At 45.1% G+C, this 21,918-nt stretch overlaps 6 protein-coding genes and 5 long non-coding RNA genes across 12 annotated transcripts in view; 8 read left to right on the top strand and 3 right to left on the bottom strand.

The window, feature by feature from the left end:
- Positions 1-789: 789 nt before the first annotated feature.
- LOC136185925 (GATOR2 complex protein WDR24-like) lies at positions 790-4,889 on the bottom strand. Its single transcript, XM_065973139.1, has 23 exons — positions 4,784-4,889; positions 4,628-4,729; positions 4,466-4,579; positions 4,275-4,352; positions 4,121-4,224; positions 3,990-4,061; positions 3,875-3,931; positions 3,675-3,806; positions 3,511-3,614; positions 3,364-3,461; positions 3,092-3,293; positions 2,888-3,029; positions 2,736-2,822; positions 2,391-2,670; positions 2,206-2,337; positions 2,025-2,152; positions 1,935-1,969; positions 1,724-1,862; positions 1,572-1,640; positions 1,404-1,509; positions 1,270-1,355; positions 1,110-1,216; positions 790-1,050 (listed from the first exon to the last, which is right to left on the bottom strand). Exons 1-23 carry the CDS (start codon positions 4,854-4,856, stop codon positions 915-917), a joined length of 2,583 nt encoding a protein of 860 aa, XP_065829211.1. The 5' UTR covers positions 4,857-4,889; the 3' UTR covers positions 790-914.
- A 908-nt stretch (positions 4,890-5,797) lies between these two features.
- On the top strand, positions 5,798-6,702 carry LOC136185918 (uncharacterized). The gene is made up of 4 exons (XR_010669621.1): positions 5,798-6,029; positions 6,091-6,417; positions 6,477-6,526; positions 6,583-6,702. It is a non-coding gene; the product is annotated as an uncharacterized lncRNA (long non-coding RNA).
- A 115-nt stretch (positions 6,703-6,817) lies between these two features.
- On the bottom strand, positions 6,818-7,859 carry LOC136186074 (uncharacterized). Its single transcript, XR_010669649.1, has 4 exons — positions 7,659-7,859; positions 7,485-7,569; positions 7,136-7,431; positions 6,818-7,067 (listed from the first exon to the last, which is right to left on the bottom strand). It is a non-coding gene; the product is annotated as an uncharacterized lncRNA (long non-coding RNA).
- Positions 6,921-8,375, top strand: LOC136186075 (uncharacterized). Its single transcript, XR_010669651.1, has 6 exons — positions 6,921-7,009; positions 7,163-7,261; positions 7,315-7,504; positions 7,550-7,974; positions 8,028-8,083; positions 8,137-8,375. It is a non-coding gene; the product is annotated as an uncharacterized lncRNA (long non-coding RNA).
- Positions 8,192-9,311, bottom strand: LOC136186073 (uncharacterized). Of its 2 annotated transcripts, XR_010669648.1 has the most exons (5): positions 9,170-9,311; positions 9,030-9,114; positions 8,889-8,961; positions 8,636-8,777; positions 8,192-8,585 (listed from the first exon to the last, which is right to left on the bottom strand). It is a non-coding gene; the product is annotated as an uncharacterized lncRNA (long non-coding RNA). The 2 variants fall into 2 exon arrangements; XR_010669647.1 differs by having other exon boundaries at positions 8,192-8,777.
- On the top strand, positions 8,538-9,843 carry LOC136186072 (uncharacterized). Its single transcript, XR_010669646.1, has 3 exons — positions 8,538-8,769; positions 8,882-9,488; positions 9,546-9,843. It is a non-coding gene; the product is annotated as an uncharacterized lncRNA (long non-coding RNA).
- Positions 9,844-11,484: 1,641 nt separating this feature from the next.
- On the top strand, positions 11,485-14,131 carry LOC136186731 (NADPH-dependent diflavin oxidoreductase 1-like). The gene is made up of 16 exons (XM_065974191.1): positions 11,485-11,619; positions 11,679-11,756; positions 11,809-11,906; positions 11,956-12,054; positions 12,116-12,273; positions 12,328-12,448; positions 12,498-12,619; positions 12,668-12,837; positions 12,889-12,936; positions 12,989-13,096; positions 13,153-13,224; positions 13,287-13,329; positions 13,382-13,471; positions 13,521-13,756; positions 13,807-13,901; positions 13,958-14,131. Exons 1-16 carry the CDS (start codon positions 11,485-11,487, stop codon positions 14,100-14,102), a joined length of 1,818 nt encoding a protein of 605 aa, XP_065830263.1. The 3' UTR covers positions 14,103-14,131.
- A 56-nt stretch (positions 14,132-14,187) lies between these two features.
- LOC136185695 (dynein regulatory complex protein 1-like) lies at positions 14,188-17,552 on the top strand. The gene is made up of 18 exons (XM_065972868.1): positions 14,188-14,343; positions 14,407-14,619; positions 14,666-14,717; positions 14,774-14,830; positions 14,884-14,958; positions 15,017-15,154; positions 15,216-15,302; positions 15,360-15,482; positions 15,536-15,675; positions 15,740-15,874; positions 15,926-16,072; positions 16,129-16,223; positions 16,277-16,425; positions 16,477-16,566; positions 16,620-16,743; positions 16,967-17,045; positions 17,105-17,179; positions 17,234-17,552. The coding sequence occupies exons 1-18, from the start codon at positions 14,204-14,206 to the stop codon at positions 17,508-17,510; spliced, it is 2,196 nt and encodes a 731-aa protein (XP_065828940.1). The 5' UTR covers positions 14,188-14,203; the 3' UTR covers positions 17,511-17,552.
- A 4-nt stretch (positions 17,553-17,556) lies between these two features.
- On the top strand, positions 17,557-18,278 carry LOC136185698 (biogenesis of lysosome-related organelles complex 1 subunit 5-like). The gene is made up of 5 exons (XM_065972870.1): positions 17,557-17,634; positions 17,680-17,762; positions 17,825-17,954; positions 18,010-18,065; positions 18,120-18,278. The coding sequence occupies exons 1-5, from the start codon at positions 17,592-17,594 to the stop codon at positions 18,276-18,278; spliced, it is 471 nt and encodes a 156-aa protein (XP_065828942.1). The 5' UTR covers positions 17,557-17,591.
- Positions 18,279-18,313: 35 nt separating this feature from the next.
- Positions 18,314-19,448, top strand: LOC136185697 (short-chain dehydrogenase/reductase family 16C member 6-like). The gene is made up of 4 exons (XM_065972869.1): positions 18,314-18,766; positions 18,817-19,064; positions 19,118-19,243; positions 19,296-19,448. Exons 1-4 carry the CDS (start codon positions 18,314-18,316, stop codon positions 19,381-19,383), a joined length of 915 nt encoding a protein of 304 aa, XP_065828941.1. The 3' UTR covers positions 19,384-19,448.
- Positions 19,449-20,255: 807 nt separating this feature from the next.
- Positions 20,256-21,918, top strand: part of LOC136185603 (ATP-dependent 6-phosphofructokinase, platelet type-like) — a 3,827-nt gene continuing 2,164 nt past the window's right edge. Inside the window, exons 1-12 of the mRNA XM_065972772.1 lie at positions 20,256-20,448; positions 20,508-20,581; positions 20,639-20,710; positions 20,762-20,863; positions 20,916-21,059; positions 21,112-21,179; positions 21,237-21,278; positions 21,329-21,373; positions 21,429-21,537; positions 21,589-21,684; positions 21,734-21,826; positions 21,877-21,918. Coding sequence (XP_065828844.1) covers positions 20,292-20,448; positions 20,508-20,581; positions 20,639-20,710; positions 20,762-20,863; positions 20,916-21,059; positions 21,112-21,179; positions 21,237-21,278; positions 21,329-21,373; positions 21,429-21,537; positions 21,589-21,684; positions 21,734-21,826; positions 21,877-21,918 — 1,044 coding nt within the window. The 5' untranslated portion in view covers positions 20,256-20,291. The remainder of the gene's footprint in view (positions 20,449-20,507; positions 20,582-20,638; positions 20,711-20,761; positions 20,864-20,915; positions 21,060-21,111; positions 21,180-21,236; positions 21,279-21,328; positions 21,374-21,428; positions 21,538-21,588; positions 21,685-21,733; positions 21,827-21,876) is intronic.

Raw genomic sequence — 21,918 nt, 5'->3', positions numbered from 1 at the left:
CTGCAGTGGGCGCTCATCCCGCTGGAGGGCAGGGAGTGGAAGGACTGAGGCGGATATGGCGATCCACCCAGCAACCCCAGTTTGCGTTGTAGCTCCACCTTACGGGTCTCATAGTAGTTTTCTCGTTTGATCTTGGCTCGACGATTTTGAAACCAGACCTTGGAAAAGGGAGACTTTCAGCTAGAGGTGCTGCGCGCCTTCTCTCTCTCTTTTTGCTTTACCTGTATCTTTCTTTGTGGCAGTTTCAATTTTGCACTCAGAGCTTCGCGCACTTCTCGCGCTGGATACGTTGTGAGCTCGAAGATGCTTTCGAGCTCGAGGAGCTGTTCGTCGCTGAGAATTGTTCGCGTTCGGGATCGTTTGCCTGTGGTACGTATCAGTGAAGTGTATAAAGCCCTCGCACAGTACTCTCTATTTACTGTTCGATTGTTCCTTAGTGACCGATGAAGAAGTGGATGGTCGCTTCAGATTGCTTCGCTGCTCACACATTGTCTTATTTCTCAGTCAGGCTTGGTGCGTAATGACGAGGGTTCAACAGGCCTCGTAATTATATAGGGGAGGCAGTCGCAGACTATCAAAATAGCCATCTTCAAGGGATTCCACATTTCTTCCTGCCAGGTAAGGATTCCTGATAAAAGTAGCGTCCGTGACGTGCGGGAATTGTGCTTAGATTATGGACTGTCTAAGCACCATCCCCGTTTTTGTTTTAGGAGAGAAATTGAATCAGCCTGCATTTCCTCTAGTACTGCGGCTTCCTGTGTCTGAATCATGCCCGAAGCGCGAATTGAGGAGAAAAGACAAAATTTATTTCCAACCCAAGATTCGCGTTGAATATCACCGATTCTTCATATGTACAAAAGAAGCACGCGCAAGCGTGCTAGAGAGCAACGAAAAACGAAGAGATTCTCAAGCGTTTATGCGCATTCGCATCTGTGCCCGCAGCCAGTCGGGCAAAAGGCGCACTGTGCGAACCATGCGCGCATGTGAGCCAAATGACCGCCGTGACCGCAACCCTGGCACCAGACGTACAGACCTTTGACCGTTGTGTGGCTAGAAAAACAGGAAATCGAGACTAATTTTGTCAAGTCAACTGAATAAGGAATCTGTACCAGAGTGAGCAAGAGTTTGTCAAAGAGAGACAACGATCGCAAAACCATCCGGTCTTTGTTAACGGTTTTCGACATGCATTGCAGTTCGAAGGAATCAGCGTGGAATCCTGCAAACAAAAAAAATTTCAGAAGCATTCTCTCCCTTCTCTTCTTTGCTCACCAAATTGAGATTATTCACGCTTTGCAACCTGCAGAGCTTAATGACTAAAGCCGCTTTTGAACACATTTGAAATCGTTGGAGAAGTTCTAAAACATATAGAGAAGGAAACGAAAAAGCAAGAGGCAAGTATATACCAACGTAAGAGAGAAACCACTGTTCCAAAATTAACTCATCAACTGCCCCCGTTTCAAGTTTGTTGCCTAGTGCGAGAATGATGGACACGCTCATCTGCACGTCACCCTGAAACCCCGCCGTTTCAAAACATTACGACGCTTCCGCCCCATCGCGTGTAAACAAAAAACCTGATTAGCAAAATGATGTAACATCTTGACAACGATGGGGGTGTGATTCCATGGAGGACGAGGGCGAGGCTTGGGAAGGAAAGGAAAAGACGTATCCGTATAAAAACTCGTACGAGACCGAGGGGAAGTCGATGGTGTGTGCGTGTGTTTACTTTGGCATCCTTGACGGGAGGAATCAAGCGAGTCGACGTCGCCCGTCTGTCGGCACTTCCGCCCGTCGGATGCTCGGTGCCGGAATGGGCAAGGAATTGATCCGGCGCCTCCTCTTTTCCGCTGTCCGAAGATGGCGAACTTGGAGGAGAGAGGAAAAGGGTCAAAGGAGAGAGGAGACGGACAAAAAAGAAGTCGATCAATTAGATTTACCTGCTCTGCAATTCGTGCCTCGGTTCAAACGCTTCCTACAGAAACAATTTAATTAACGAGTTGTTCAGAAACGGCGTAAAGGAACGCTACGCTTGGCAATTGGCCCCAAGTTTGAGTTGAAGTGCTGCCGCGGCCGCCGCGCGCCGCTCCGCTTCGAGCAGAAGCGGATCCAGCTTCGGAATCTATTTCATATTCATCGTCATCAAATTTGAAGTCAGCTAGATGAAGAAAACAATTGCGTTAAGTCTACTTCATCAACTATTCAACAAACCTCCGCTTGCAATATTTTGGAGTTGTTTCACGCCGTCGCTTTCGGTACCGCTTTCATCGTCGTCGTCGACGTCGTCGTCGTCGTCGCGATCACCGTGCATGTCTTCGTCATCTTCTTCGTCGTCGTCGTCGTCTAGAAATAGCGCAATCTCGGAGGAATATTCAAAGACTATATTTAACGTTCACCCGTGTACTCTTGTTCCGTCGACACTGTCAGCATTTCCGCTGTTTTTTTCGACATTGCGTCAACCGACGATCGACGTTCCAACAACTTGGATCCGTGAGTACTGAGGTTTCCCCCAACGCTCGTCGCGTCGTCTAGTGGCAGCGGTTGCAGACGAGCAGTTGTGCCGCCGCCGCCGCCACCGCCGAAGGCGCCAAGAACGGAACTCGTCTCCGGTGCGTAGAGCCGCTTGAGAATAGCCCATGTTTTGGCTATGTGAAAGCGTTGAATCTCCATAGCTTTCTGAATAATTAATAAATGAGTTGGTTTAGGGAACGATAAGACCGCCACAGGCAATGAGTGTGTACAGAGGCATTGTGATCGCATATCTCTTCCAAGGAATGTCCGTGAATCCAGTAGGATTTGGCCAAGTGCCGAAAGACTTCTTCGGTGAACTGAGAGAGAGAAATAGACAGAGAACATAGCGCTAAGAAGGAAATCGTCTCGTCGTCGCAATTACGTCGAATATCTTCGGTGGACATTTGAACTGCAAGACCGTGCTGCGAACCGATTGAAATTTATCGACGGGCCGATTCTCCGGCTGCTTTTTGAAGAACGCTGCTCCGCCTCCTCTCACCACTGCTGCGCCAGGCGGCGAAAATCTGAAAAAAGGTGCAGATCGTACGTTTAAGAAATTGTTTTCTTTTTTTTTTGTTCTCCTTGCATTGAATTCGACGCTGTTGTTGCGGCTGTCGTCATCATCAAGGAGTCGCACGACGCGTACGTTATGTCGCCGCGAATGTTTAATGCCATTCCGACGGGAGGCAGCGTGTCGGCCGGACGTTCAGCGTCCTTGAACGCGTGTTGAATCAAGGTGCCGTCTTTGGAGCCGGACAAAACGACGTTTTCGTTCAGCCACTCAAAACCTGGATCAAATGGAGAAAAAAGGCAGGCGGTTATAGTCGTTCCGTTCTCTTTCTTGTGGGACTCCCTCACTTGTCGTGACGTCTTTGTGCTCTGTGAATGTCGCATACGGTATGTAACGACGATTGACGTCCCACACGTTAATGCTGTTCTCGACGAGTAGGGAACAGCTAGAAGAGGAGTTACAAAATCGATTTCCTCGTTTTCTTTTTCCAGTACCTTCCAATGTGCCACTTATGCTTGGGTCGCCACTTGATGCGTGCGACCGAAGCGATGGTTTGAATGGAGAACATTTGCCTCGACGACTCCTGCATGTCCCAAATCTGTGACAAAAGAAAAAAATGCGTAAGGGTACGTGAACGCGTCGGACAGAAGCGATTCACCTTTATCATCTTATCGCGTCCCGCTGTAGCCAAGTATCGGCACTCTTCGGGATGCCAGTGGCAGGCAAACGCCGGACCATTGTGACACTGTATTCCCCTTACTTGATACGAAGGATTTCTCTTATCCCATGTCTGAGAGAAAGAGATTAGCACAGGACATTGCTACTGGTAGACGTACGAGAAGATAGTTAGTTACTCACCTTAATCATACCATTCTCGCCTGCAGTGGCGAAATAATGTGGCGGCATTGGATTTACCTGTACATACGGTACGTCAATTTCACGCCGTACTTGACTTATATTATCCTCTTCTTACCTGGACGTCTCTGATACTATCTGAGCCGCAATTGAATGTCATCTGACATTCTTTTTGATTGACTCGGATATCCTGCAAAAAGAAAACCCGTTCTAATTTTTTTCCTTTCTATTGTACGCTTATACACTTACAAATAACTTGACAGATCCGTCTTGAGAGCCGCTAAGAAGATAGGAACCGTCGGGCGGAAACGCGACCTTGTGTGTCGTACGCTTGTGATCATTATAGACGAGCACTAAGAACGATATAATGCGCTCATCTGCTTCATTTTAACCACATGCTCACGCTGCTTCGACTTGGACAGTTTTCCCAAGTTCCATAGGACTACAGCTCCGTTCGTTGCTGATGTAGCAATTAGATTAGCTATAATAAAGTTTGATTAAAGTACATCTCATGCCAAGAGAGAAAACAAGAAAACTGCATGCGTACAAAATAAATAAATAAATAAATAAATAAATAGAAATTATAGTACTGACCGTCTAATGGATGCCACTGGACGTCCGTGCTACTGAATGTCAAATTCATTCTTCCCACCCGCAGATTCAGCAGCTCTTCGAATTTGTCTTCGCACAATTTCAGTGTCTTGAAAACTGGGCGGGGAATATCACGTGAAAAACTCGCCAATGCAAAAGCTAAACCTGTCCGGCCTGCAACGACGATCATCGAACCGTCTTTGTTCTTGCTCAGAGCGTTGATTGGAGACGCTATGTCGAGGCTGAATGTTCGTGCCGGGACCAAACCTGCTCCAACATTGGCTCTCGTCGCACTGGCGGAATTTTGAGCTATGCTCTCACCTCTTTCAGGCATTCGGCGGCCGCTAAAAACGCTTCCCGACTGCATTCGCGAGTAATTTCGTGTTCCCGACATTGCAACTCTTGCTGCAGGGAGTTGAAATAAAAACGGAAGTCGCTAGCGCACGCTTACACGGAGGAATCTGGGAAATCTACAGCTGTCGTAAATGACGTCGCCATCAGACATCTCTTTCTTCTCAGTTCGTCAAATGCGGCTGCGCAGGGGCAGATTTTCATCGCACATCTTTCCGTCGCTGATCGGACGTCCGATCAATCGAAGAAAACTATGGTCGCGCATAGCTTAGTATCGAGATCAATTTCATTTGAGGTACGAGGTCCAAACAAGCTATTTTTTACTCACATGCCGACTTGGAGAAGGCATAGACCGTATCTTGACTATTGGACCGACACTGAAATGATGACGGCAGGCGAAGTGCTACGAATGGGACTGTCCTCTTTGCATCCGAAGTATTTGAAGAGGGATTTCTGTCAGTAAATTGATTCCTTGGTTTGTAACCATTCATTGCTGTCGTCCCTTGCTGGCTGTACAGTGGGTGATTTTCTTTCAAGTGCCGATGATAGTCAAAGTGGTTGCAATTGGATTTGCCGTTGATACCACTCATCTTTATGGCAGATTTCGTTTTTCTTTTACACTGGTTCAAGTGAAAATATATGAATTAATTTGGCTGAAGATCGCGGCAATCACAGCAATTAGCAAGCCACAGACTCAGTTATTGACGCATCATATGCCAAGTAGATGGATGTACACCAATAATAAGAATAAATTAAAGCTACTGTAAAGCATTAGTCCCTGTCAGCTGAAGCAAACACTAGTAGCGTCTCACGGATTGTCTCTACAATCCGTGGTCTTATTATAGGGCTCTGGTAGCGTAGGGCATCTGACGTCATCGTGCTATCATGTGACCGTTTGGAGACGAGCATGCTCTCCTCTCCACGTGCAACGATTTTTTCTTTTGCGTTCTTTGGACCCGTCTAATGACGACGTCGGCGCGACGAAAAAATTAGTTGATCAAGCACTCAAATTCTCGTCGTTTACTGTTGCCCTGCCGCTACGGATCACCGTGTGTCAGCGAAGAGTGCGCTCGCTTCTCGCTCTCGCCCATCACTTGAGCTTCCAATCTGACAAAAGTAGAATCTCGGCCCTGGTCAGTTGTCACCGAACGCCCTCTCGCTGACCGCCATAACCTTTACCTTGTTTGCGTGGGCGTGGCATTTATATTTTATACTGGTACTGTATTATTTTTACACATTACATAACCTAGACAGATTTTGTATTTTTTGTGTGAAAGGAGGAGGGGCTTGCAATTCTGGATTAGAGGAGTTTGTTGTAGTTGCCTTGTTGCTGTCTTTCCTTGTGAGAGAAATATCCTCCAACCTCGGAAGATGATCAGGAATCTTTCATTTTGAAATGGATTGCATACTTTGCATATCACGTTGGCGTGGCATAGAACTGACCTTTTGCATTATCACTTGAAGAGCATGCGCATTCTACCTAGTTGGCTGCCACATGTGGATTGGCCAGCCGAGCGAAGACAAGATGGAGTCAAAGCAGACGGATGCGTTAAAGCAAGAGCTTGGCTCCCAGAGCGAAGCCGTTCCTGAGCAAGAGCTAGACGGTGTCGTCGCGCAGAGAGTAACTTTCACTGCTTCCTTATTGATGCATTTTGTCTCGCAGCTGAGCGCGATGTAAGAGAAGAATATCTCAATCCTTCGCCACCGCCAAAGGTTGTCACTTTTTTAGCACAAGTAGTAGAGTATGTGGGTTTAGCGAGAACCTTTAGGGAAACGGCCAAGCGAAGAGGAGAACGAAGAGAGAGCGTCAACCAGGAACCATTTAAGACAGGGATGGGATGCTGATTGCGTTTGTTTGTATCGATTTTGTCTTTCTTGCGTGTATGACGTGAAAAATTAGGTCGACTAAGAATTATCACCTGACCGGTCACTCACTCACTCACGCTCTTGCTTGTCCACTACTCATTCTCACTGAAAATCGTTCTCTCTTTGCCTGCGCTTCGCTCGTTTAATTTAATGCTACGATTTGCGTATGCATACATTATTAGCATACAACGCATGCAAAAAATTAAGATGCCACGTGGAAATTTAAATACGGGCATTTGCATCTGCTCTCTGTCCGGAGAGACATTTTCGCGTACGGTGTGGCCTTGTGAGTTCTGACTTGATCCCATTTCGAAACCAACAAGCGATCGAGTGAGTCTCCTTTGAGCCTTCCTTTCGCCGGCATTCGTCTGTTTCCCACGAGCTCGATCTGCGCATAGCGAAATTGTCTTCATCTAAAATCGTTCCCTTTGCTTTATAGCTAGGATAATTTCTTACGTATTTCCTTTCACACTATCGTCGTAGTTGTTGCCTAAAGACCAGGCTACAGTATCCTCCGTTGCCCAGACGCTCCTCGAATTCTGGATGAATTCTGGATGAATTATGGATGCCAGTCTTAAAACGGTTCAGACGAAAGTGTTGTTTTGCATTGGTCTATGCATAACCTTATCCTGTAGTGTGTCTCTGGGACAAAAAAATATCAAGTTCAAGTCAAGATGATATCCAACGACCGTCACTTGGCGAACGATTGACTGATTATTGCTTCATTGGAGGACATTTTTCAAGAACTATTTCTAAAAGAAGAATTGGTGTGTATCTCAAGTTGGCATCCCAAGCAGTCTACTACTATTTATATGGCTTATCATTGTGAGTGAATGTTGAATGACGGGCTTTGTAATAACTTGTTTCCAGTTCACAGTATTAGATTATTTCTTGAAGCCATGGAAGAGAAAACAACTATTGTCTCTTTGTATGCATTGAATGGGATTTCCTGGTCTATGTGGTATCTGTATGGACTTACTGTTTGAACGTTTTGTATAATTGGAGTCGGTTAGCGGTCTGATTTTTTTCTTGCAAGTGTCACTGAAACGTTTCCGGGGTTACTATAGGCCGGGACGCTTTTCTGATGCCAGTATTGGATAGATCGACTGTCTTCAGTCACACGCCACATTCTGCTTCGTCTATTTGAACGAGATCCTGTGCGGCTAAACCAGAAAGAAGAGTAAATGATACGGGAAATTCGGACCGCATGGCTGAGAAACCAGCTGAAGACACGCCAGCTGAGGACAACGTTGGCACGATAGACAAGCAAAATGATGCGAACCGCGCTGATGACGGTGCAGTTATTTACCACTAAACAGTTCAGCCACGGAAACGCACGTTTTCGTAGGCTGCGCGATTGATGATCCGAGACAAGCGTATCTGGATGATGTTGACAGCGATGAAGTTGGTCTTCGAAACTACCTTACTTTGCAATGGAATTGATAATCTGTCTTCAGACAGGCGAAGACGCTGAAAAAGCCAAAGACGAAAAACCTCTGGCAGAGATAAAAAAAGATTTAAAAATGCATGATCAATAAAAACGAGACTCAAGACGATTGTCATGTATCGCCCCGTGCGTCATGTATCGCCCCGTGCGTCATGTTTGATGTGTTCATTGTCTTTTGTTCTGTTGTTTCTGTTCTGTTTTACATGTCACACTCTGCCTGGTACGTAACAGCCTATAGACGTCTCCACAAATTCCCCGTTCTCAACAAAAAACCACGGCAAGTTACATGTAATGGCGAAATTGACATCCTAAATCTGTAAAAGAATAAGAAATGGTGGGCTACATCGACTTGCTACGGTGCAGTCAACGAAAGCGCGGAGAATCTGATGATCCGGGCAATTCTTTTTGTCTTGCTCTCATACCTTCCTCAGCCAATAGGATGACGAGATGCCAAGTCTCCTAAAAAAGAGTTGGACGAGACGAACGCAGGTCTTCCGAGATGATCAAACTTTAACTTTGCGACCACGAAGCTCGGCGCCCTTGCCAAAAGCGACAAAAAATCTTCATCGGTGACCTCGCTTTGACGATCGTGGCTGCAGCTCAACTTTGAATCCATTTATATTCAGCCTTTGATCTGAAGGAGGTAGTTTCCTGCGAAAATCACTGTTTAGTGCTAGCATATATATATATACATATATTTACATATATATTATTTATTTATATATTTATTTATATATTTATTTATTTTCTATTAGACTTTACGAATGAATGCGATCAATTCTTTTTGGTTAGTTAGCAATTCATGAAGCGATATGATTTTGGTGTGTCGGTGTGTCTGTGGATGCGACGAAATGGGTGGAAGAGAAATCAAAATATTGTTTTATTCAAAGAATAAACGCATACCTCTGTGTATCCTGACAATGAAACTGGCACGATTTCAGTGGCGTAGAATCCTCATTGGGTTTTAGAACAAGTGCCTCGGGTTTTTCTATTGGAAAGACGTTCACTTGACGCGAGAAAAAGAAGTCGCATTAGCTATATACAGTGGATTCTCCGACGTCAAGGGTTTGAACTGTCTTGTCAGCCAAGCACGTGGGACGCAAAGTTTTCCAAACTTCTGATATCACGTCTGAACAGGTATCTGAGATTGTGAAAGTGCTCTATTCGTCTGTCAAGATTCTTGAAGTAGTCTTAGAGCACGCTAGCGTATGCGATCTCTTCGTTACCTTGCCCGATTTTCTTTGCTGCTAGAATAATATTGCCTTTAACGTGGTCGGATTCAGTGAACAGTCACAGAGAAAGTCAGTCTTAGTACACCAGCCACGTAGGAAAGGAAAAGTTCCCATGTTCCTGTGCATAGCCGTGAGTCCACCGACCAACTGATAGGAATCTTCAAAGCAAAGCCATTCATTTGCACAGGTCCAATTCAGTTTGCGCTTTGTGAACGTTTGCCTTTGTGAGCCGTACACGTTTGACGGGCTGAGTATTTGAAGAATTTATAACGGATTAATAATAATTTAAATTTTGTGAGGGTGTGTGCACTTGGACATTCAAAACGGAGAAAAGAGGCCCGCTCGTCCAACGTTTCATCCTAGAATGATTTTTAGCATGCCTTTCTTCTGACCGTGTTGCAATGACGAAAAGACGTTGGTTTGATAGAGGTGCTCTATTTCTTATCTTGCGACTGAGATGGTCTACGCTTTTCTACTACACACTGTATTGCGAGCGACTTTCTGCTCAGTACGGTAGTCAGCGCTGCTACTAAAAGGCAATGCCAGAATGCGATCACAGAAAGAACGCCTCTTTTCTAAAATGTGTTCCGCCATTTTATTTTCACGTGACGCGTAGCGTTGCGTACAGTTGCGACAGACTGCATAGATGTCGACAGGGTACAAACTCCTTCCTTATATCCGGACTGACAGGTTTTTTGGTCATGAAATCGGCCAGGCGCGTAGCTGAGCGCCCTGTGGGGCAGGTGAGTAAAGTACACGTTAGGTTATCCAATCTAAACGTCTTTCTTCCTTGCTAAGCCGACTTCGATCACATCTGATCGTCGAATTAATTGTTTAGGCAGCGTGTGAGAGGACCAGTTCGAACAGCTTGTCCTTTTTTTTCATAGTGAGAGGCGGGTCCGGCTAAAAACTGTCCTTTGTTGCTGGTCTTATTAGACGTTCAGACGTCTATTTATTGCTCCGATATCTTAGCCAAAACATGACTGCGCCAAGGATCTGCAGCATTAATTAATACATGACAGAGATTACCTTTATTGGTTATATATTCATTGGAGCGGAACGGACATTTTACGTTTGATTGAGCGTTAACTATGGCTATGGTCATCAATATATCATACGTCCATGGGAGAGCAAAACGTAAAGGATTGTGAATCGGCACACTGGATGAGCGGCCGACGGCCGACTGAAGTGCGACGCAAGGCTCCCTGATGCTCCCCCGGTCTAATGATTCATCTCTTTGGCTCTGTATGGGTTTTAGTGAACTATCTGAAGCTTGGGAAATTCCTTTTCTGTCTCTGGAGAATATTCTGCAGGAGAAATCGGGATCATGGAGGGTTTGATATTAATCTCTTTTTGCGTCTTATATGGCGATAGCTTTCTGTGTGCTCGCAGTCGCTCTTTGGCGACTCATGCTACTCCTAGAGTTTCATCAGGACCGTCGTTCCAACGGTGTTACTGTAAGAGCACGGGATTCCTACTGGATAGCGTACAATGCAGCTAGTGGCGATGAACAACTGAATTTCTTTGGAAACTGACCGTAATAGTGCTTTGGTAGGACTTCAGCCACTGTACTCTGCTAATTCAACCCAATTAATGTCAGCGGTGACTCTATGTGACTAATAGTCTAATGCTTGTGCTTGTACGTAATTCTAAGACTTGTGTGGATTCTAAGGTTTGTTCATGACACAGGACTCAAGAAGCTAGTTGACATTTTTCATAGTTCATTCTTTCTACGTGTTGTAGTAATGATTGTTAACTTATTTGGTCCTGCTTCTGTTACTTTACTAGGTGCGCATGCTCGATGCGATTTGACGCAAATGATGTGATAATTTCAATTTACAATTGCTTCCGAAGGTACAGGGTTGATAATTGACAATGAATGCAAAATTATCATGTCTTCCTCCCTTTTTACAATAAAAAGGAGTCGTAATTAATTAATTAATTACAATACAATTAGCTGCAGATGATCTGCAAAGGGTAAACTGCCCTATGCTGTACCTTGTGTAAGTGAGATGTCCAGCCACAAACAACAAATCAATCAAGGACACTGTATCAGATCAAGGTGTTTTAGAGGCCCGAGTTACTAATGGACTAATGCGTGGCGCCCATTGTACGGGTATCTGGGCATGGAAGAAAAGAGCATTCTCGTTCTGTACGGATCTCAAACGGGCACGGCCGAGGAAGTAGCAGAGCGAATCTGGCGAGAAGGAAAGAGACGACAGTTCTGCATTCGAGTGAAAGCAATGGATGACTACGACAAGGTGGGCAACATGGCGCACAATGCCATAAGAACGTGTAGGCGTTTCCTAATGCTGTGCAGGCCCGTTTGATTCACGAACGAACCGTAATTTTTGTCGCTGCAACGACTGGCCAGGGAGACGAGCCGGATAACATGAAAGTGAGAATTGCTTTTCCTTTCAAATTGAATCAAAACAAGAATTTGGGGTCAGGCGTTTTGGAAGTTTTTGCTGCGAAAAAATCTGCCGAGAAATTCTCTGTCTGGGGTCAATTTTGCTGTTTTGGGTTTAGGAGACTCATCATATCAGAAGTATTCTACGAAAAATGCAGTTTTTCACGGATTTTGCAATATTTTTCAGATTTAATTTTGTTGCGAAAAGATTGTCTCGCCGACTTTTGCAACTTGGCGGGAATCCACTACAGGATCTTGGCCTAGCAGATGATCAACATGACCTCGGGCGAGTTGTGGAAGAGAAACAAAGCTAGTAGCAATGATGTGTTTGTATTTCTCTTTTTCAGTCCCGACGCTGTAGTTGATCCATGGCTCAAGCGATTATGGGACTTGCTTCTGCGGATATATCCTCTCCCAAATGGACTTGAAATCATCAGTGACACGATCCTACCAGAACCGCGCTATAAAATTGATTTTATTGACGAAGACGAAGAAGTTTATTCGGGTCAATTTTTGGAGAGAAAATAAGCGTTTTGCGACTAATGCTATATTATTTCAGATTATATTATTGGGTCTAATGTATGCAGAGCTCCACTTATCTCTAATGAACGCGTGACGTCTGCAGATCATTTTCAAGACGTTCGTCTTGTCAAGTTCAACGTAGAAGGTTTAGAATTAAGGCACGTGGTCTCTTACTTGGTATTGGAGTTTTGAAGTGTGCTTTTTTAGCTACAATCCAGGCGATGTTTTGATGGTTCAGCCGAGCAATCTTCCTCGTATGGTCAAAGAATTCATGGCTTTTCTAAAACTCGATCCCAATCAAAAGTTCTGCGTTTCTTCCGCAGATCCAGGTTAGAATAACTGCTCCTTGTCATCTTAAATAATTCGGTGTTTATCAGGTGTGGCTTTGCCCAAACTTCCTCGGCCTTGTACTGTACGATATCTCGTCGAAAACTATTTGGACATTTCGCGCGTTCCAAAACGATTCTTTTTTGAATTGCTCTCATTTTTCGCGGATTCAGAATTAGAGAAAGAAAAACTGAAGGAATTTTGTTCCTCGGAAGGCCAGGTGCCACAATTTTAGACCTTATGAAAAGCAATTTGATTCTAGTTTTTGCAGGAAGACCTGTATTCATATTGCTATCGTCCAAGACGAACTACTCTGGAGGTAGCATTATGTTTTATACGTGGTAGTTCTGCAACAGGAATTTTTCCAAAAGGTCATGCAAGACTTCCCTGGGGCTAGTCAGAACGTTCCATTTTCATATCTGTTTGATCTGATTGGGCCAATTCAAGCTAGAGCATTTTCAATTGCCTCGTCTCCTTCTGTTAGCGTTAATTGTTGCCCTACTCCCATCCTTATTTACAGAAGCTTATCTTTTAGGCTCATCCAGGAGAGATTCATCTTCTTGTTGCCGTTGTTGAATACAAGACGAAACTTCACAAGCCGCGCCAGGTTAGGACGATAGCGATACGGTATGTATTGTATGGGCGTGATCTAAGTGGTGATTATCTAAGGGCTTGTGTTCCACGTGGCTGGCAAGTCTTCAGCCTGAAAAAGGTAATGCACCAGTTCGTTTAGTTTGCTTGGTCAATCAATCATGAGTAAGCAGAAGCGGTGAGAGTTCCTCTATGGGTCAAAGGAGGAACTATAGCACTTCCCAGACACGATGACGAGATTCCGCTCGTCATGATAGGGCCAGGTTAGTTAGCAATGAAGTCTTTTTGTATTGCCGGCAGACGGGTGACTAGGTACTGGCTGTGCTCCTTTCAGATCATTTATTGCAGAACGTACTAACCAGGGTGTAAAGAGTAAGAAACCGTTGCACTACAATTTTATCGCGCATTTTCTAGTAGCCGACTCGCTAGATAATTTTCTCTTTTTTGGCTGTCGGTCAAAAGACAAGGACTTCTTTTTCGCTGACGAATGGCTACCTATGGTCAAGTCTCAGTCGCTGCAGTTGTACGCAGCTTTTTCCAGAGACCAGGTCAAACACACTGAGTGACGAGTTTTCGTATTCCATGTTAAAAAAACTAGGAGAATAAAGTCTATGTGCAAGATCGTCTTCTGGAGCAAGCTCCATTAGTGTGGACTATGATATCAGAGAAGCAAGCTTATTTGTACATAGCAGGGTACTTAAGTATTGCAGCTGGAGATTTGTCTTTTAGTATTTTATTTTGCAATCTAGGAACTCTAAGCAGATGCCGACAGATGTTCGCAATGCACTGAAAACCGTGTGCGCAAAGTGGGGTAATATGAGCGAAGAAGAGAGCGACGACTACCTGAAAAAACTAGAACAGAAGAAACGCTTTCATATGGAAACTTGGTCCTAATAAATAAATAAATTAATGCGCACATTACACTTAACGTACGGGACGTCGAGCGCACGGTTAACGCGCGCCGCAGCCAATCAGTTGATTCAGTTCTCGTTGTCATGGCGTCTCGATCACTTCTTCTTTCTCCGGACGACGATCGTAGCGAAGCGCAAGGGCCCACGGTCGACTCGGAAAATCCTGAAGAGCGCATAAAAGCGCGTCGACTTCGAATTCAAGCGCGATTGGAGGCCGAAAAGCGGTAAAGCGCGAAATTTCCTTCTGCGCACGTTTTCGCACCTCGACTACGAGGTCCCTTTTTTAGGGAAGCACGAGGAGACAAGCTCGCGAAGCAGAAGCCGTTAAGCGAATCGGATTCGAAGGCGAATCGAAAGTCTCGGCAACAGATCGAGAAGTCTCGTCAACGATTGGAAAAGTTGAAAGCCGATGGAACGGAACTTGTAACGAACGTGGGCGTAGCTGCCGATGCGAGAGAAATGACGCGACGGGACGAAGAGGATCGAGGCGAACAGGACAGGTATTTGAAATTAAATTAAATTTTAAGTTATTTCTATGGGCAATAGGAAGGAGAGGTTGGAGGCGGAAGCCAAGGCTAGTGAAGAGAGATTTGAAGAGGCGAGTGCTATTGATGTATGTATGCTTTAATTTTTTTATTAATAATTATTTTGTAGATTTCTAAACGCTGGGAGACGCTTCGACCTAAGGCAGGAGCTGAGGAACTTCACTCTGTACGTACCTGCTCGTTTTACATGAATCGATTTATTATTATTGATTTCTGTAGCTTCTTAAGAAGCAGAAAGCAGCGTGTGACGCCATGATTGACGAGAAAAACAAACTGATTAATGAACTGCAACAGGTATTGCAATAGGAAACGAATCAAATCACTTCTGAGCACTATATCGACGGTTTTCTAGATGTTGAAATTGAAGGACGATCATTACGTGAAGGATCTGAAGCAGCAAGCAGACGACGTTGATTTGACAATCGAACGAATGGAAGATCAAATCAAAACGCTGAGCAAAGCACACAGAGCCGAACTGCAGCAAGTAGAGGTAGATCAAGAGTAGCAAAGCAAAGCGTCCTGCCTTTTTCCTAGTACACATTTTCACATAGAAATCATACGAGATGGAACGCGGTGAACTGCTGGCTGGACAGGAGCAGAAGTGGGAGTCGTTGATGCAGCAGAGAAGAGACATGGACGTGAGAGACTTTAGGTTCCTTGACGTATATTATGGTATATATTCACCTCTGATCTAGAGAGAATCTCTCGAAGCAAAGCGGAGAAGAGTCGAAGAGAATGAACGAGCTCTTGAACATCTGCGCACGCAGTATGCGGAAGACTACAACAAGATCAAAATTAAAATGGAAAAAGACGTTGAAGTAACGTCGCGAAAGGTTCAATATTTAATTTGATTGAGATTTTGCTTGTGTAGACCCTTGAGCAAGAATTGCAGGCCATGAAAGCGACGTTTCAATTGAATTTGGAAAAACTGGATTACAATTTTCAAGTGCTAAAGAAGCGGGACGAAGAGAACACGATCACCAAGTCTCAGCAAAAAAGAAAGATAACTAGGCAAGATCAGAACACGTGATTACATGTATTGCAAAAAGACGGTGACGTCGCGTTTAATTTGCAGGCTTCAGGATAGTTTGAACCATTTGAAGACGAGAAACGAGAAAATGGAGAAGCAATTCAAAGAGGAGAACGCTTCGTTGACCGAAGACTATCGAAGGTTGTCAGACCAATTCAAGAAATTACAAGAGAAGTCAAAGTAAAAGCGAACGTCGTATCGTTTGTGGCATGACGTTGTACAATTGTCTAGGCACTTTCAGGCGACCGACTTGCGTCGCTACGTCGACATATGGGAAATGAACGAACAGAAAGCGATAGACCTACGAGAAAAAATTCTTGAAGCCGATCAAATCACACACGTGCAGCAACTCGGATTGCCATGGACACAACCTGAACCGTAGGCGAGAGAGAAAGAGTAGAAAGAGACAAGAAAAGAGCGCATTTCTATTCTAGTCTTGAGAGTCCATTGCAGCAATGGGCTAGCGCGGTGAAGGGAGATCCTGAGACTCCATCAGCTGTTCAAGTAGCAGCTGAAGCACTTCAATCAGGTAGAAATAGTTACCGACTTATTTTCTTTTGCAAATGTTTATTTTTTTTTCAGGTGTTGGCCCTTCTGAGGGAGCAGATGGAGGCGGTGACGTATTGTCGTCAACGGCGAGACGAAGCACTCTGCCTCTTCTGGAAAAGGGAGCACGCCCAATGCCCAATTGGGCGTTGAAGAAAGTTTTGGAATTGATTTGCGACGAATCGGTATTGCTGCGCGGCGACGTCTTTCTGGCGTTTTAGCCAAACGCATTGTAGGGCTTCATGGTAGAAGACAAGTTGGCTCGGCTGCTGGCTCCACTGGAACGCGACGAGCAGAGTCTCATGAAACTTGACTCCATATTTAAGGTACACGAGCCGGACGTACGGTAGTCTATTTTCTCAAGAGAACGTTGTTCTAGGCACTTGGCATTGAAACGGAGGCGGATGTTCACCTGCTAGCTAGCTACTTCCTAACCGATCCTTCTCCTCCTGACGGTGAAGGAACCGCTGACGAGAATCAGAGCCAGTTGGCAGTGACCACAGGTAACCAGAAGCTCTTATATTTGTCAAGGAGAGCGTGCTAGGTGTGGGGACCTTGATGATGATGTAATTTGCGTCAGAATTCGGGTCAAATGGCAGAGACGGTTGCCTGCCGTCATTTACCTGCTTTGGCTTATTGGAGAAACTGTGTTTCTGAGTCCTCTTAAATAAACACATCCAGAAAAGCTAGAATGTACTTGCGCGTTTAGTCAAGAGTCTTTTACAGATGATTTTGAGCTCATTCACCCTAACAACGTTGTCGAGACATTGAGGCGATTTGCTGAGGATTTCAGTGAAGGCCAGAGGTATGCACTTACTGTACCTGGGCATATGTGCAAGTCACAGGACATACTGTACCTCGTAGAGCTCAATCAAAAAAACAGGCTTCAAGATCAAAAACAATTGTTGTTAGTACGGATCAAATTAACAGAGAAATCAGGTAAATAGAAGAGTGGTACCGGTAATGGTATGTATTAATAACGTGGATGAATAGTCTTGATCCAGCCTATTGGGAGAAGATTGCTTGTGTCATTGCTTCAGACAAGGAACGAATGTGGGACGGACTGGTTGAGGGCTTGGAAAAGTATCACCAGGTGCTAGGCGAGCGGGCCACCTTGATTCATGAGACTGAATCACTACGGCAGCAAAACACTGAATTGAGAATGTTGCTCAATCAATATTTAATGTCGAGAATCAATCAAGAACTCGAAATTCCACCCACAAAAACGTTGACGGTTGATTTTGTGAGATCTCGTCCTGACTATGCTTAGGGGTACTGTATTATGTGAAGCAATAGATTTATCGAATCTTTACGGGAATTTACTTCCTAAGAGCCCGTATACGACTGCTCGATGTCTCTCGTTCCGCCGGTTTCTGGAGAAGCAGTTGGCAAAGGTGGGTAACTGCAGTCACAGAAAAAGCATTTACGTTTTGCTGTAGCTGCCGGAAATGTCTACGCTCGACTATTCGATCACAAACCGGCCGTTCAAGGCGAAGTGCACTACTTCGTGAGGGAATTCGAGGTAAGGGAGCGCGCACGAACCGCTGGAGCAGAAAACAAATGCGCATTGTTTTGTGTCGTAAGACCAAAAGAGGAAATCGCGATCTGGACAGATTGAAACAATCGGCCGATCGAATGCAGGAAGTTCAAGAGACGTACATGCCAGAATGTACAACGCTGTGCAAGGAATATCTTACGGCCATGCACCAGAAAGGTACACAATGGAGAGGGGGCGTGGCAAGGAAGAAATCGACATTTCGAAACTCTAGTGGCGGAAGTTTCATCGTACATGGAAGATGCGATGAAGGTGGAAGAAAAAGCAGAGGTAACGGTTAATTATTAAAATTAATAGATGATTATTTGATATGAATTTAATAAGGAAATGAGAGTGCAAAGGAGATTTAGACAGAAGACTGACTTTGACTCGGTCACGGAGGACGTCGACACGAAGCTCAACGAGGAGCGTCATCACATTGACTTGGAATTCGAACGGGCCATAATCAAATTTAAAAAAAATTTAGACGATAAAGATAAATAGAATTGCGCATGCGCAGTTAATTTCTGGAATTCTTTATGAATCTCGCTCTCGCCATAGCCTATTTTCCGCTCAGAATCCTATTCGACTTTTTTCGTTGGATTTTGCGATGCTTTAACTTCCAATCGAATCGCAATCTTTCAGGAAAGGTCGTTCTCGTTACGGGAGCGGCGAGCGGGATCGGTAGAGCGGTCTCCTGTCGTTTTGCGGCTCTCGGATGCATTCTAGTTCTATGGGATATCGACGGCAAACGATTGGACGACGTGCGAGCCGAAATCACTGGAGGAGGAGGAGGTCACGCCTACTCGTACATTTGTGACGTCAGCAGTCGAGATGACATCTATCGCGTGGCGAAGCGAGTAGAAACGGACGTCGGTCACGTGGACGTCTTGATCAATAACGCAGGCCTCGTTTCTGGTCAGTTTTTGATTGAATGTGCCGATGAGGAAATAGAAAAAGTAATGGGAGTCAATACGATGGCTCATTTCTGGGTAAGTCAGCACGCTGCAATTAAATTTAATACCGTAGGAGAAAATTTTAGACTTGTAAAGCGTTTCTGCCCGGCATGATCAAGAGAAATTTTGGTCACGTTGTGACTATATCGTCTGCAATGGGTTTCGCTGGAGCAGCACGACTGATTGACTATTGTTCCTCAAAATTCGCCGTCGTTGGCTTTTCTGAGTCCCTCCAATTTGAACTGAAACGACTCGGCTGTACAGATGTGGGCGTATCTCTCGTGTGCCCGTGGGTGCTGAGTGATAGCAAAATGTTTAGAGGAGCACGTTACAAGTATGTGTAATGAGATGCACGCGAATTTTCATAAGCGAAGTGTGCTGTGCCAGATTCGATTCGATTGTGTCTCCAACGACTGCCGACAGCGTGGCTCATCGTGTAGTGACTGCCGTTCAGAAAAAGGAATTTTACGTGATGGTTCCATGGTGGATTCATCTATTTGTATTAGTAAAAGGGTGAGCCAAAAAAGAAATTTAACTAATTCGTATACGGCATTGTCTTTTATAGGATGATTCCTCACGATAGCCTTACATACTTGCTAGAAGTTTCTGGCGCCGAAACTGCCATGGATACGTTCAAAGGCCATGAAGAATAAACATCCGGGTCACCTGCTACTATTAACGTGCTTCAATTTCTCTCATCCAGTATTTTCTGGTCTAACCACGGATCTTAGAGGAGATGGATAGGCAACGCGCGCACGTTGCAGTACATTGTGACGTTCAATCCGTGCCTGGGTTACGCCCCCTTGCCCACTTGTGACGTCGCTCAGAAAACACCCCATTCCTCCGAGCGCGAAGGCACTCCAGCCTTTGGAGCAGCTTGAGAAGGTTACTCAATGCCTAAGTAACGCTTCCGATAGCTGTTCCTAATAAGCGATGCTTTCCCGAAAGGGATATCGGCCCGTTTCTCCCCAGCACGCGATGAACCAGACTTTGTGCGATTTTTATGACGATTCTACACGTTTACAGAACCCCAAAGTCCATTCACATTGTAGACTATACACGTGAAAGTGCAACTGTCGTACCCAAGATCATCTGCAATCTCTAATAGTCAAAATCGCGACGATTTTGTGACGTGCTGAAAGTGAGCGTGCTAAAAAATCGTCGCGATTTTGACTATTGGAGATTGCAGATGATCTTGGGTACGACAGTTGCACTTTCACGTGTATAGCCTACAATGTGAATGGACTTTGGGGTTCTGTAAACGTGTAGAATCGTCATGAAAATCGCACAAAGTCTGGTTCATCGCGTGCTCGGGAGAAACGGGCCGATATCCTTTTCGGGAAAGCATCGCTTATTAGGAACGGCTATCGGAAGCATTATTTAGGCATTGAGTGACCTTCTCAAGCTGCTCCAAAGGCTGGAGTGCCTTCGCGCTCGGAGGAATGGGGTGTTTTCTGAGCGACGTCACAAGTGGGCAAGGGGGCGTAACCCAGGCACGGATTGAACGTCACAATGTGCGCGCGTTGCCTATCCATCTCCTCTAAGATCCGTGGTCTAACCGATGAGTTATCAGAGAGTGAAACGGTCTAGAGAGAGCCCCTTGAGTTCTCCGAGCGCGCCCCGCTCAAAAATTCCACCGAAAGGGGACGATACGACGGACGGCGGCGGCGCGGAATCGCGCGCGATCGGCGTTCTGACTAGCGGCGGCGATTCTCAAGGCAAAAACAAACGAGCAAGAAGCAAACGCTAAAAGCAGTCGAACGTGATATAATTATAGGAATGAATGCGGCCGTTCGAGCGACCGTACGAATGGCAATATTCAAGGGATGCAAAGTGTTCGGAATTCGAGAAGTAGGTGTAACAACCTACTTCCTTGGAAAGCTGAAAATCCTTTTGAACGCTCTTTAGGGCTACAATGGCTTGATCAATGATTGGATTGATGAGTATGGCTGGAATGACGTATCAACTATAATGCAGAAAGTACACTTATTTACACTGAAAAAGCTCGTCGCTACGACGAGTCATATTTAGGGTGGGACTCAGTTGGGAACGGCTCGATGCATGGAATTTATGACGTGGGAGGGAAAGTTGAAAGCGGCGAAAAATTTAGTGAAGCGAGGAATCTGCAACTTGGTAGTTTTCATTTGCTTCCCAGACGTCTTTTTTAGTTTAATTAATTATTAAGGTTATTATTGGCGGCGATGGAAGTTTGACTGGTGCCAATATTTTTCATGAACAGTGGGGAAAACTAACGGAAGAATTGCGACAGAAAGGAATGGCGACGGCAAGCGAATTGGACAAAGTCAAGCGCCTCAACATAGTTGGAATGGTATGAAAAGAAAGTAATAGTATTTGTAGTCAATTAAAAACGTCATGTCCAGGTCGGATCTATTGATAATGATTTTTGCGGCACCGACATGACCATAGGAACGGATTCGGCTCTACACAGGCAAGAGCATCATGATTTTCTACGCGTTCATTGTGTGACCTTGAAAACGCTCTCAAGAATTCTTGAAGCAGTTGATTGCATCACGAGCACAGCGGCAAGGTAAGTCAACGGTAACCTAATGCAATGCAGTAGCATTTTTTTTCTATCAGTCATCAACGCTCGTTCATCCTTGAAGTAATGGGAAGACACTGCGGGTGAGAGACAAAAAAGACTCCAACTAAACGAGATTAACGATTGCGTTCTCTGCAGCTATCTTGCTTTGATGTCGGCGCTGGCGTGTCTCGCTGACTGGGTCTTTGTGCCGGAGGATCCCCCCGGCGAGGGATGGCAAACGAAGATGTGCGATGAATTGCAAAAGGTCAGAAAAGCGATCGTCACGAATTTTCAGCTATGACTAGCGGGTGCAAAGGTTCGAGATGCGGGTCGTCGATACAGTATTATAATTATCGCGGAAGGAGCCGTCGATAAGGAAGGAAGGCCAATCAAATCGGCCGACGTAAAGGAAGTAAGATAAGAGATGCTGTTCTATTTTGTCCATTGAACTCTTTACCCAGGTCCTAGTGAGTCGTCTTCAGCATGATACTCGCATCACGTCTCTGGGACACGTTCAGCGCGGTGGAACGCCGTCCGCTTATGATAGAATCTTGGTTGGTAGTATTTTTTCCGAGGTCATCTTGCGTTTTTTTTCTTTGAACAGGGATGTCGTTGGGGTGCCGCTGCTGTTCTTGCTTTGCTTGAT

Source organism: Oscarella lobularis, chromosome 4, assembly GCF_947507565.1.
Source record: "Oscarella lobularis chromosome 4, ooOscLobu1.1, whole genome shotgun sequence".
Lineage (NCBI taxonomy): Eukaryota > Metazoa > Porifera > Homoscleromorpha > Homosclerophorida > Oscarellidae > Oscarella > Oscarella lobularis.
The sequence above is the reverse complement of the archived record's forward strand: the minus strand, read 5'-3'. Positions and strand labels throughout refer to the sequence as shown.

Coding starts and splice junctions, on each gene's coding strand:
- LOC136185698 (XM_065972870.1), top strand. CDS start 17,592: ATGTCTCTCGTTCCGCCGGTTTCTGGAGAAGCAGTTGGCAAAG. Junction 17,635..17,679: donor TGGAGAAGCAGTTGGCAAAG/GTGGGTAACTGC, acceptor GTTTTGCTGTAG/CTGCCGGAAATGTCTACGCT. Junction 17,955..18,009: donor TACGGCCATGCACCAGAAAG/GTACACAATGGA, acceptor TCGAAACTCTAG/TGGCGGAAGTTTCATCGTAC.
- LOC136186731 (XM_065974191.1), top strand. CDS start 11,485: ATGGAAGAAAAGAGCATTCTCGTTCTGTACGGATCTCAAACGGGCACG. Junction 12,055..12,115: donor GATGATCAACATGACCTCGG/GCGAGTTGTGGA, acceptor TCTCTTTTTCAG/TCCCGACGCTGTAGTTGATC. Junction 13,902..13,957: donor GCTTATTTGTACATAGCAGG/GTACTTAAGTAT, acceptor TTTGCAATCTAG/GAACTCTAAGCAGATGCCGA.
- LOC136185695 (XM_065972868.1), top strand. CDS start 14,204: ATGGCGTCTCGATCACTTCTTCTTTCTCCGGACGACGATCGTAGCGAA. Junction 14,620..14,665: donor GATCGAGGCGAACAGGACAG/GTATTTGAAATT, acceptor TATGGGCAATAG/GAAGGAGAGGTTGGAGGCGG. Junction 14,718..14,773: donor GTGAAGAGAGATTTGAAGAG/GCGAGTGCTATT, acceptor ATTATTTTGTAG/ATTTCTAAACGCTGGGAGAC.
- LOC136185697 (XM_065972869.1), top strand. CDS start 18,314: ATGAATCTCGCTCTCGCCATAGCCTATTTTCCGCTCAGAATCCTATTC. Junction 18,767..18,816: donor ATACGATGGCTCATTTCTGG/GTAAGTCAGCAC, acceptor AGAAAATTTTAG/ACTTGTAAAGCGTTTCTGCC. Junction 19,065..19,117: donor TTTAGAGGAGCACGTTACAA/GTATGTGTAATG, acceptor GTGCTGTGCCAG/ATTCGATTCGATTGTGTCTC.
- LOC136185925 (XM_065973139.1), bottom strand. CDS start 4,856: ATGTCGGGAACACGAAATTACTCGCGAATGCAGTCGGGAAGCGTTTTT. Junction 3,807..3,874: donor GCGAGAATGGTATGATTAAG/GTGAGTAACTAA, acceptor TCTTTCTCTCAG/ACATGGGATAAGAGAAATCC. Junction 1,356..1,403: donor GTGGTTTCTCTCTTACGTTG/GTATATACTTGC, acceptor TATATGTTTTAG/AACTTCTCCAACGATTTCAA.